The 13,639-nt window shown below is 33.7% G+C and overlaps 1 protein-coding gene across 14 annotated transcripts in view; it reads left to right on the top strand.

Moving 5' to 3' along the window:
- The window catches only part of LOC117330316 (inositol 1,4,5-trisphosphate receptor-like), a 119,861-nt gene extending 106,732 nt beyond the window's left edge, over positions 1-13,129 (top strand). For all 14 annotated transcript variants that reach the window (XM_033888509.1, XM_033888513.1, XM_033888522.1 and 11 more), the window contains 13 exons: positions 571-699; positions 1,866-1,973; positions 2,717-2,909; positions 3,203-3,325; positions 5,108-5,283; positions 5,628-5,792; positions 6,757-6,949; positions 7,582-7,680; positions 7,953-8,086; positions 9,592-9,757; positions 9,977-10,137; positions 10,404-10,565; positions 11,011-13,129. In XM_033888509.1, coding sequence (XP_033744400.1) covers positions 571-699; positions 1,866-1,973; positions 2,717-2,909; positions 3,203-3,325; positions 5,108-5,283; positions 5,628-5,792; positions 6,757-6,949; positions 7,582-7,680; positions 7,953-8,086; positions 9,592-9,757; positions 9,977-10,137; positions 10,404-10,565; positions 11,011-11,100 — 1,899 coding nt within the window. In that variant the 3' untranslated portion in view covers positions 11,101-13,129. The remainder of the gene's footprint in view (positions 1-570; positions 700-1,865; positions 1,974-2,716; positions 2,910-3,202; positions 3,326-5,107; positions 5,284-5,627; positions 5,793-6,756; positions 6,950-7,581; positions 7,681-7,952; positions 8,087-9,591; positions 9,758-9,976; positions 10,138-10,403; positions 10,566-11,010) is intronic.
- The last annotated feature ends 510 nt before the right edge of the window (positions 13,130-13,639 follow it).

The raw sequence follows: 13,639 nt of genomic DNA, 5'->3' as shown, positions 1-13,639 counted from the left end.
GCGTGTAGAGATATTTGTGCCACAAAATATTTGATGCTGTGTTGTGTCTGGGTTAACAAAGGGGATAGTTAACAGGCTGATTTTCACTTTGTATTCCGGGGTAGCATGAAATAGATATAAAAAGAAATATGAAAACAGTTCTTTCTTCTTGAAGAGGATAATGTCATAAAAACGTTCTTGATATATTAGCAAACTTAAGGAAATTGATAGAATTAGAAATTCATGCAAAAGATTGAGATTTTTATTCTTGCACCATGGCAGCTTACAGTAGCTACACTTGGGTCATTACCTTTTTTTCATGGTGTGAAATATTCTCATTTCCACAATTTTGCTCACACTGGCTTGATTATTACGAATTCAAAATTATTTTTACATTATATTTATTAGCCTATTTCATCAATAATTTATTTTTTTGTTTATATATACACTCAGATTAGCCAGTGAAAATGTAGTTTCAAATTCAGCATACCTGTTGTGTATTTGTTTCCTGTTCAGCCTTCAGCACCGATACATGTTGATGTGTAAAGCTATACGTCATGGAATATTCACACACGTCTTCTGTGTATACAGGTGGAGAACTGTAAAAATGCATTCCATAAAGAGGCTACCATAGACGATGATGATGAGGAAGAGGAGGACAGTGGGATAGAGGCCTCACCGAAAGCTGTCGGCCACAACATCTACATTCTAGCTACACAGGTAACTTACCTGGTATTACCTTGACTACCGGCCCTGGACATATTTGTTAAGTATTGCCATGCAAAAATTTTACATGAGCTTTTGTCCCCTTTAAAGTTTGATACAGATGTATCCTAGAGACCAAAATTATAAAGCTCAATCTTATTTATAATTTTGATATTCTAGAGACAGAGGCCAGTCTAGTAACATGTGACAATAGACTGTTATTTTTCCTCACCCTTGTCAGATTTGTCCTCCTGTTACATCAAATCTAAATTCTCTAACCCATAGATATTAATGATTAACTTTATTTTCCTTCATATTTGTTGGGATTGCAATGTTTTGCTGCTAATACTAAAGCGTTTTAACTGCAAGTTTAAAAGTTCAAAGCATTGACAATTCTCAATATTGATAAATTTGCACCTGTCGCTGCAGTATAGAATTAATGTGCAGATTTTGATCAGATGTTACAGTTATTTAACAATAAAGTGTTTGTCAAGAGAAACCACATGCATCACATGTAGTAATACCCATGTCCGTCCTGTCCTGATGCAATGTAACTAGCTAAATCTCAGGAACTGCCCTCACCAAACTGTTCCGAGGTGTCAAGTGGCAGGAAGGGGGAAGGGGGCATTTATGTCATACAGACATTTTCTGGTTTGAAAAAGTCTCCTTTTATGTAGTAGGAAATGTAGTAACGAAGCTGATAATTGAGAGAGATATCCAGACTTGGATTTAAGGAATTAAAAAAAATTTATTATACAAAATAGAATAAATGATGTAGAGGTAGAAGGAAATTATCAAATTAACCAAGGAAATAATTCTGTTCAATCAATATGCTTGCTATACTTAAGGAATGACAACAAGAATGTGATCAAAAATTAATTTCAGAAGTAATTAATGAAAAAAAATGATTTTTAAAGTAATCAATATATTTTTCTTTTTATCTAATCCCTTTACAATTTTTTTGTTCAAATGGACAGTTTATTTCTTATACATTTTATTCATTATTATTAGCATTTAATAATAGTGAATAATAAGAACTTAAGTTGATCTCTAATAAGATCAGATCACTCTCCATTAAGAGATCGTTTTTCAACTTTCCTTTAGTGGTCTCTTAATAATGATGCCACTGTACATTAAATTTTGAAAAACATTTCCAAAGTAGACACTTTCCTTCAATGTAGCTATCCCAGCACAAGGAGGAACTGGCCAACCTGTTGAAGCCCAGTGATGATGACCTGTGGGGAGATCAAGCTCTCAAGTTCTATGAAAAACATACAGCACAAATAGAGGTAAGTCTGTCCTCCAATTTCATTTGGTTAGAGCCTTCATTAATCAGAACTAATTAACTGTACCAAAGCATGGTGGTAAAATGTACAGAGGTATTTCATGATATTAATTAATTTCATAATGTATTTTCACTGTCTTTCAAAACAAATTTACATCTGTCTGTCTGAATTGAACAATTCTTGTTATCACTATTTTTCTGAAAGTTCTTTGTGGACTTTTCCCAAATTCCAGATGTAGTTTCCGCTTAGTCCCTAGTTGTACATGTTTATTTTGAGACTGATGTGAAAACAAGATGGCTAATATAAGGCAGCCATTTTGAATTTTGACAGTTGAAAATTTTTATAGCTATTTTTACAATAGTTCTTCATGAATCTCTCTTAAATTTCATTTGTAGGTTCCCCTTGGTCCCTAGTTGTGCATATTCTATTTTGCAACTTATCTGAAAATGTGAATTTAGATAAATACAAGTGTGTTGTCGCTATTTCTCAGAGATTCCTCAATGATCTATTTCTAAATTAATCTGGGATTTCCCCTATGTATACCTGATTGTGCATGTTCCATTTTGGGACAGATTTTTAAAAAATCATTGTCTGTTGCCAAATCAATTACAGTTTGTTAGCATTATTACTCAAAAAGTTCTTACAAATATCAAATATGCATCATCTGATGGTGGATGCAAAGATCCCATTGGAATCTCTTGTATGAGTAGGATTTAATATCCATGCTGAATGGTATTATTATGTAGATTGTACGAGAGAACAGAACAATGGAGCGGATTGTGTTTCCAATACCAGAGATCTGTGAGTATCTCACTGAAGAAACTAAAACTCGGATCTACAACTGTGCAGAGATGGATGAACAGGGATCAAAGGTCGTTGACTTCTTTGAAAGACATGAAGATATGTTTGCTGAAATGAGATGGCAGAAAAAACTCCGGGGTAAAAGCAGCTTAGTTATGTCTGAATTATATGTGCTTAATGGTAGAATATCTTCCCAGGAAACAATGTTTGTATGACTTCACAGTTTTTTAATTTGGATTTTTTTTTTTTTTTTTTTACTGAGAACACTGTTTTTTTGTTTTTTTTCCCGAAAACACTATGATATTCTAACGGTTGCAGTGAACCTGTAAATGTCATTCACTAGTGACTAGTGCTATATATGCTGTTCTCTTCCATCCAATCTACCTGTTATGGTTTAACAATATCGTAAATGTTTCTGATGTTTATTCCAGCCAATCCTTACCTGTCTTGGTTCAGCAGTCACATGTCCCTGTGGAGCAGCATTACATTTAACTTTGCCGTCGTCATCAACTTCTTCGTGGCCTGTTTCTACCCGTTTAGTGACGAGCGTGATGGTAAACCACACTGGTTATCTCATCATTACACAGACATCAACTATAGGATGTTTATAATTACGATCTACACTGAATATTTCATCATTACACACACAAACTAAAGGATGCTTATGATAACGATCTACACAGACATCAACTATAGGATGCTTATAATTACGATCTACACAGGCTGTCTTATTACACGGATGTTGACTATAGGATGCTGAAAAATACGATATACACAGGCTATCTTATTGCACGGATGTTGACTATAGGATGCTTATAATTATGATCTACACAGGCTATCTTATTACACGGATGTTGACTATAGGATGCTTATAATTACGATCTACACAGGCTATCTTATTACACGGATGTTGACTATAGGATGCTGAAAAATACGATATACACAGGCTATCTTATCATTACACCGATGTTGACTATAGGATGCTTATAATTACGATCTACACAGGCTATCTTATCATTACACAGATGTTAACTATAGGATGCTGATAATTACGATCTACACAGGCTATCTTATCATTACACAGATGTTGACTATAGGATGCTGATAATTACGATCGACACAGGCTATCTTATCATTACACAGATGTTGACAATAGGATGCTGTTGATTACGGTCTACATTGTCAAGAGTCACATCAGGCACTTTACATCAAAATCTTATTGATCTGGCTTTAATGCAATTTTACCAATTATTCATTCAAATCAACTGACATGATATCGCCATTTGTCCGTCGTCCATCGTGCGTCCGTAAACAATTTACATTTTCAACTTCTTCTCCAAAACCACTAAACCAAATCCAATGAAATTTGGCAGGGAGCTTCTATGGCGCATGAAGGTCAACTAAAATTATGAATTATATGGTCCCAACCCCCAACCCCCATGGGCCTGAGGGGTGGGGCCAAAAAGGGTTAAATTGACTAAAACTTCAAAAATCTTCTTCTCTACTCTCAGAAAAGGTGGAATCAAACACTCTTCATAGATGGAAGGGTCTTAAGGTGCTTTACCAAAATTGTGAATTTCATGACCCTGGGCCCTCGCATTTAACCCTGGGGAGGGGGTAAACTTTACTATAGTTCATATAGAGAAATCATATTTTAGACCATGATTTGTTGGATTTGTATTGGAATTCACTCTAATTTGGTTAACATTATCAGCATGGGATGACAGCTGTTTGATGGTATGTGCATGTTGGCCCTGATTGACCCCCAGGGGCTGAGGGGCGGGGCCAAAAAGGGTCAAATTGACTGAAATTTCAAAAATCTTCTTCTCAAGACCCTAATAAGGTAGAATTGTATACTCTTCATAGATGGAAAGATCTTAAGGTGCTTTACCAAAATTGTGAATTTCATGACCCTGGGTCGTACGTTTGCTCCTGGGGAAAGGATAAACTTTACTATAGTTTATATAGGGAAATCACATTTTTGACTATCATCGGTTTGGTTGGGGCAAAAAGGGTCAATTAAATTTTCTGAAATATTTCAAATCTCAGGTGACTGTTAATTATAATGCCCATGGGCCTCTTATTTGAAATAACATAAGCAGTTATCATAGTTATTGAAACCATAATGAATTACAAAAAAAAAAGCTGGTAAGTTAAATGTTACCTCTTACTCTTCTCGTTTTGTCATATATATAAACAATGTAGCCAATACTTTACAAGTCATATTATTTTTCAATGTAATTCAGAACTAAACATGAATCGCGAATAATTTTTAAAAAATAGAATATCAACCAAAATTGTGAAAGATAGATTCCCATTATCACGTTATATTACAGAACTTGACCCACGTCTGTCAGGCCTGGTGTGGACTGCTATGTTTGGATCTCTAGCATTAGTGATCAGTGTCGGAGTGTATCCATCCGCTATCAGAACTTTCATAATCTCCATCATTCTCCGCTTCATACTCTCTGTTGGATTAGAACCCACCTTGTGGCTTTTAGGTGCCTTAAATGTAAGTTAGAAATTCAAATGTTTAATATTGATTTCAATTACAGCTTGTAGCTGTTATTTTTTTTATAATTTTTAGATTTTCTCTGTTATTATAACATGTACTCGTATCAAATAGATTTCTTTGATATCTACTGGTAAAAATTAATGCTGTAATTAATTTTATATAATTTTATGACAATCATTAACACCTTGAATTTCTAATTGAGAAGAAAATAACAATTAATGATATTAAGTCAGTGTTGTTTTTCGCAAAGATTTAGTTAGTAAACACTTTTAACTAGAACCTGAGTTTTCAAGCATGATTTAAAGAATGGAGTTGATGATATAAATAACTTTTTTTTTCAGGTGATAAATAAAGGAATATTTTTGATAAGTTTGATGGGAAACAATGGAACTTTCACTAAGCCTCCCTCACAAGTGCTGAGGGATTTTCAATTTGTGTATAATGTTGGATATCTCATATTATGTGTCCTTGGACTGTGTGTACACGAATTCTTCTACAGCTTTTTGGTAAGTTGGTAAATAGTTTATCAAAATGAAAATCATCTTTTTTTGTTGCTTTTGACATATGTTGGAAAGGCAGCACATAGGTGTTGCTTTTCCAACGGCTGCAACAGCATCAACAGTATAAAGGCTTTGTGTTATCTAACAAAGCTAGACCAATAAAAAAAAACATCAATCATAGAAGAAGCATGGGTAGTAGAGTCTGCTACACTAAAAATATGTCATGGATTTCTGCATTTTAGGGGTAAAAATTTCAAATTTCATGACTTTGGGAAAAAAATCAATGGTTTTGCATTTAGTTCTTAGGCTGTTTCTGACAAACTATAAAAACTAGAGCAACCAAACTTGGGTAATAGGTGTATCGTGGAATGTATAGCTGAATGCTTTACACTCTTCACTAGCATTTCTACAATTTTTGTATATATTTTTTTTAGGAAAAACCTAAAATTTCTTGACTTCTCATTAGTCTCTTCAAATATATCCTTGAGTACCCATGTAAAATGCTTATGATTTTGACAATACAGGACAGGTGACACATATAATTATGTGTAAATTCTTGTTACAAAATAAAGTTATGATAATTATGTTCCAACATTGATTTTTACTCCTATCATGTATTTTCTAACTAGATGATTTAATAGAATTGCTATTTGAAATATGTCAGATATATATAGCTTAGCTGATTAGTGGAAAGATGGTGGTGTTTATGTGTATCCTGTGAGTATTGTAAAGTTTTCGTTGTAGTCTATAAAACAACGACAGATGATATTTCCTTTTCTAACATTACATTAGCCCATATCAAACACAATGCAGATGTATAGAAATAGAGGCAACTCTTGCATGTCAGTTGCATTTATAACTGAAGAAACTTTGGGTATTTTTACATAATAAACAAGTCGGGGCTCAAAATTGATATCAAAGTTTCTGACATGCTGGAAAAGCAGTGATATATTCTGTGTTTCTTCTGTAGTTGCTGGATCTGGTGTATAGAGAAGAGACCCTGCTGAACGTCATCAAATCTGTGACGAGGAACGGTCGCTCCATCGTTCTCACTGCCGTCCTTGCTGTCATACTCATCTACCTCTTCTCCATTATTGGATTCATCTTCTTCAAGGACGACTTCTTGATGGAGGTGGAGAGGATAGACCCTCCTCAAATCATAAGTATGTTGTTTGTTTTTATGCCCCGTCCCATCCCGCCCCATCCCAATGCAATGTAACTAGCCAATTTCAGGAACTGCTGATGTGATCCTCACCAATCTGTGTTTCGGAGTAGAAGTTTTGCTTTGAGGTCTTGATCATTTGAAAGATTTCACTCTGTGGGTTCAATTATTTAGGATAACTAATAATTTAAGAATTGTTCCCCAAGGCCTTCTTCAGAAGAAATTATTTTACACTCCCCACTTAGACTGAGGGGAGTATAAATTACAGTAATCACAACAGAATTGTGTGCTTAAATGCATGTGGGTATCCATGTTAACAAGGTTTGTGGAGCCTATCTTGGTAACTGTTTATGAATGGAAATAAGTACACCAGTGCTGTACCTCATACTTAAATGAGGTAATTGTTGTCTACTTCACATTTGATCTCAACTCAGTCTGTATAAAGTACAACTGCTAATTAGAGGTTTCAGTTCACTGTTTCATGGATGGTCATGCAACATAGAAAATTGGTACACTATGTGAATGACATGTGTCTTTCTTGTTCAACTTACCTACTGATACCTAGATACTCAAATCATTGTTTCATTTTTATGTTTATGATTATAATCATAGATTGTGTGGATATTTATTTAGATTTGACAGATACAAATGCTACAGTGAATGGCTCTTGTGAAGCTCACGGAAACTGCAGTATATCTGACAAAGTAGCACAATACCTGAGTCCTACCCATGGTAATGTATAGAAATGATACTCATTAATTGATATTTTAGGCAGCAAAATAAATGTCAATTTACACTGTCCTATCATGAGCTTGGCAGTGTTTTTGATTCTCTACACTGTGCGTATATGCCTCTATAAGAATTAAATTAAAGTCTGCATTAAAGTAACTTGAGCTCTTTCATCAAATCTTTATTCCATTTTTCACCTGAAATTAATGTGTTGTTCATGCTTAAAGAAAACTTTAAGTTAGATTGTGACCATATATGGACTTTATGATTTACAGATGTGTCTGAGGAGGAATCTAGAGATAAGCAGCGTGTTTGTGATTCCCTTATCATGTGTATACTCACCACTCTCAATGAGGGACTGAGAAATGGTGGTGGCATAGGTGATGTACTCCGCAAACCTGATACCAGGGTATGTACCTTTACAATAATATCTCACTCACAAACCTGATACCAGGGTATGTACCTTTACAATAATATCTCACTCACAAACCTGATACCAGGGTATGTACCTTTACAATAATATCTCACTCACAAACCTGATACCAGGGTATGTACCTTTACAATAATATCTCACTCACAAATCTGATACCAGGGTATGTACCTTTACAATAATATCTCACTCACAAATCTGATACCAGGGTATGTACCTTTACAATAATATCTCACTCACAAACCTGATACCAGGGTATGTACCTTTACAATAATATCTCACTCACAAACCTGATACCAGGGTATGTACCTTACCTTTACAATAATATCTCACTCACAAACCTGATACCAGGGTATGTACCTTTACAATAATATCTCACTCACAAACCTAATACCAGGGTATGTACCTTTACAATAATATCTCACTCACAAACCTGATACCAGGGTATGTACCTTTACAAATCTCACTCACAAACCTAATACCAGGGTATGTACCTTTACAATAATATCTCACTCACAAACCTGATAACAGGGTATGTACCTTTACAAATCTCACTCACAAATCTGATACCAGGGTATGTACCTTTACATTAATATCTCGCTCACAAACCTGATACCAGGGTATGTACCTTTACAATAATATCTCACTCACAAACCTAATACCAGGGTATGTACCTTTACAATAATATCTCACTCACAAACCTGATACCAGGGTATGTACCTTTACAATAATATCTCACTCACAAACCTAATACCAGGGTATGTATCTTTACAAATCTCACTCACAAACCTGATACCAGGGTATGTACCTTTACAAATCTCACTCACAAACCTGATAACAGGGTATGTAACTTTACAATATATCACTCACAAATATGATACCAACGTAACTCTCTTAACGTAAAACTGCTGCCAGGTCACCTCATTCACAAACTTGCAATTGGATGTAAATTGATTTTATACTTTGTGTTGGAAATTTGGAAATAAGTAAATTTGTTTTTATACTCCCATCAAATTTGTTTGGAGTATCATGGTATGGCATTATCCTTCCATGTGACATAAACTTTTTTTTGCAACAGTCATTGCCCTTTGTTTATTCCTAGTATTTTAATCTTGTCTAAAGATTGTCATTTTTCTACCAATTTCTCTTTGAAACTGTGTTAAGGCTTTATAATCATGATATCAAGCTGTGTTTATTGAGTGAGGACTAACTCCTGATGACCGACTTGCATTCCTCGAACTGTTAGAATATCAGACATTTACTTTAGAATGAAGGGAGATACTTATAGTATGCCAGCTAACCACTCACTATGTGATGTGAATCCAATTTCAATGCACGATTATTGTATATAACACTATATGGCATTTGACTAACATTCTGCCCTACAGTACTCTTATATTGTTTTTTCAACAAATATCTTGTATCAGTAAGGTGTTTCAGTACTGGTAATAGTATATAAAGTTGCAGTGATTTTGTTTTTACAGGAACCTTTGTTTGTAGCAAGAGTTGTGTATGACATGCTGTTCTTTTTCATCGTCATCATTATCGTCCTCAACCTCATCTTTGGTGTCATCATCGACACATTTGCTGACTTGAGAAGTGAAAAACAGAACAAAGAACAAACATTGAAGAATAACTGTTTTATTTGTGGTATGTGTCTAAACCTCAAGCATGCATATTCCATGATCAATATATGTCTGTCTTTTAGTTGGTTAAAGTTAATAACAAAGAGAAACCAAACATGTTATTATCATTATTTTCAATATGTTTAAAAATGATATTAAACATTGGTATTAAATTTATGCTTCCTTAATTTTGTTTTGTTTATTTTAATGAAATTTTTTGATTTGGGGATGTGTTTAATTTCAGGTTTGAATCGTATTTCATTTGACAACAAGGATGTCTCTTTTGATGAACACAAGTCTAAACAACACAATATGTGGCACTATCTCAACTTCATTGTCCTTGTGAAGGTGAAAGATCACACAGAATTCACTGGGCCTGAGAGTTATGTTCACGCCATGATCAAGGTAGGTAACTCTCACAAAGAAAACAACATAATTTTAGTGCGTATGTCTATATCAACAATAAGGATATAGGTCCAATTTGGAAAGACTATTTATCAAAACAAAAGCTCAGTGATTGTGTTGCTCTTGAAGAAGATCCTGTAACAATCATTTGAAAGAAATACAAGTTTGATTGGTGAAAACACTGATGTGCATATGATGTGGATTTTCATTGAAACTAAATCTAACTGTTCATATACATGTTTATATACCAATGTTATTTTGTGTAGGAGAAAAATCTGGAATGGTTTCCAAGGATGCGAGCAATGTCACTTCAGGCAGAAGAAAGTGATGGGGAACAAAATGAACTGAGAAACCTTCATGCACAGCTGGACTGTGCCAACACTCTCATCAAAAATCTATCCAAACAGCTGAGTGAGCTCAAAGATCAGGTAGGTACAACTTTCATAAAACACACGCGAAGAGAGCTCAGGACTGGTATGTACAACTTTTATAAAACACAACTAAGAGAGCTTAGGACAGTTATGTACAACTTGTATAAAACACAGGTGAAGAGAGCTCAGGACTGGTTGGTACTCGCTAGTATTAAGCAGACTTGAATGCGGTCAGACTACCAGGCAGATGCGTACCAATTAACTTAGCTTAGTTTCAATTCTGAGGAATTTGAAAGGTGACTTAGATATTATCCTTGCCATCAGAGCAATGTTAGTTTATATAAATTACCTCCAACTGTTATGAGTTGATAAATAGAAAATGTATTTTTGACTTTTGCTTTTGTCTATCATGCTTTGACTTCACCTCCAGTATATACCAAGTGAACAATGTTGTTACCTGGAGTATATGTTTGTATATTCTATATCCTTTGTTCTGCTCTAGATGACTGAACAGAGGAAACAGAAGCAGCGTAAAGGTTTCCTCCACTCCACCACAGTACCAACAATGATGAACCCTAACTCAACTTTCTGAAGCTTTCCTTCATTCCACCACAGTACCAACAATGATATACCGAGTGAACAAGGAATCCTTGCTCCATAAAGTTTACCATGAACCCAAATTCTACATACTAAGGGTTTTTGAAAAAAATGTACTGAAAATACCGTGAATCATAACAAGGAATCCTAGTTCCACATACATGTACTACGTTTACCATTAACCCCTATTCCTCATACAGAATCTTTCACAAACCTCAAATCCATGTGCTTTGTGAATCGAGAATACTTACTCCATCGACTAAATGAAAACTCCATATAATGAATTATCCATGATCCCAAAATTGTATGTAATGTGTATACATTTACCATGATGTTACTAGTTTTTAAGGCAATCGTTAAATTCAAAATGCAAAAAGAGTAACTACAATGTATCCAAAATATCATTGTGTATCATATAGGTGTTAGTAATATAAGAATATAATCACCACAAAATAGTAATATAAGAATATAATCACCACAAAATCAGCCAAACAATGGAATGTTTTCTTTTTCAATGATACAAATGAATAGTTTCATATATAAACAAAATGTCAATAGAATGGACATTTAAGGGGTTTGTTTCATGATTCACCTATTTTCAAGCATGATTTTGTATAAATATATATCCCTGTTTGCCTGACTAACAAAAAGTCTCAGTACTATGTCAGTAGCATCTCTAAGCAGGTAATGTGTAAATATGTGTGTGTATATGCCCATGTTTGAGCCACAGAGGCCAAAGTTATGTACTGAGAGTTCATGATGTTTTGGAGCATGGTCCCTTTGACAGAAAATCCAGGAAATCTTTGCACTTATATTTTGAAATTAAATTTTTGTTCTTAACACTCGATCAAGTGTAAAATCATTTTAAAATAGTTCGTGATTTTTCTGTCAATCTGTCATGACTATTTTTGTAATCTCACAAAAAAATCATGGATTAATTGAAGTGCAAAGGACATTATTTGTTCTCACCTAAGAATCATACATCGGCAGCTATAAACGTCAAGATTCTAATTTTTGTTTTTTTCATCAACTTTGACTTTTCCTGATATTTCAATAGGAAATATAAAATATACAGAATGAAAATCTGTACATTTGCCACAAAATATGGTGTCGTATGCCAAGTTAAAATGTTATTTGGAGAAATTTTTGTAAGGGAACATCAAGGTATTTCTCAGCATGGTTGACAAATTACAAATAATTTACAACATAAATGGGAAAAGTGAAAAGCTGTATATATGGATACTAGCTTGTAAAATGTGACCAAAGCTTTAAATAATGTGTACACTTGCTAAGGATCCAATAATAATTAAACAAATTTCTTGTAATCATGACTTTTTTTTATGGTTTTGCTACTACCATAATGTTAAACATACATATACAATTCAATATATGATTACATAAAAATTATATTAATGTTCAGTATAGAGAAATGTTCAGTATACTAATAATGTTCAATATAGTTATAATGTTGCAATATACAGCTGATAAATATGCATCAACACGCTTAAATACATCAACACGCTCATTAGCTGAATAAAAGTACACTGTATTGGTGTACCAATTAGCAGGCTATGTTTTAGAGGGAAATGCAATCTTTGTACCCTTAGTTCATTCGCCAAAATTAGGAAATTGATTATGCATTTTGCTCAAATGTGATTCATAGCTTAAAATCCTTTGTTATATCTGCTCATGTTTCCTGAAACGTCTTAGATTTTTGTAGATATTCTGACTAATGTATTAATAAAATAGTGGTCATCATATGCTCTTGGAACATTTTACCATTTTATCACACATCGAAATTATTTAAAATTTCAATGTATGATGTAAGTTAGTGGATAAAAGCTTTGGAGTGATAAATGTTTATGTATTGTTTATACCTATTGTGAAGATTTGCAGTAGTTGACTGAAAATATTTATATTAGTACCCTGGAATCAGTTCAGTACATATTAAATTAAGTTTAATTGATTTCAATCACTAAATTAACTAGTGTTTGTTTTTGTTTTGTTTTTGGGGGTTTTTTTTTGGGGGGGGGGGGGGGGGGGGGGGGGGGATTTTAGATTTTCCCAGAGCTATGTAATATATTTAGATATAATATATTGATTATAAATATATATTTGTATTGGGATAAGTTGAAATGTATATTCAATAGATATTTTCATCATACATATCAAAATGTAAGCTACAAGTAACTCGGTGATTGTAATGCTAAAAATTGTGTAAAAAGTCGAAAATCTAATGAGCCCTCAATTTAATTATATTTTTTAAATCGCTATTTTTATTGCTTTTTCAATATAGTTTCATAATTGAATTTTGTTATTTGCAATACACAGATTACAATCAATCTACTCAAAAGCGAAAAATTTGTTAGAATTGTTTTTTTTTTTTGTTTTTTTTTAATTCTCCCCATTTTGCATTTGTATAAGTGCATTGCTTGTGAATACACAAAGGCTATTATATTTCATAATCATGGAATGCTAGTACATGCACCAAGGTATAATTACTGCTTATTTGATGTTGGCCATTTAACTATTTC

Source organism: Pecten maximus, chromosome 7, assembly GCF_902652985.1.
Source record: "Pecten maximus chromosome 7, xPecMax1.1, whole genome shotgun sequence".
Taxonomy (NCBI): domain Eukaryota; kingdom Metazoa; phylum Mollusca; class Bivalvia; order Pectinida; family Pectinidae; genus Pecten; species Pecten maximus.
The sequence above is the reverse complement of the archived record's forward strand: the minus strand, read 5'-3'. Positions and strand labels throughout refer to the sequence as shown.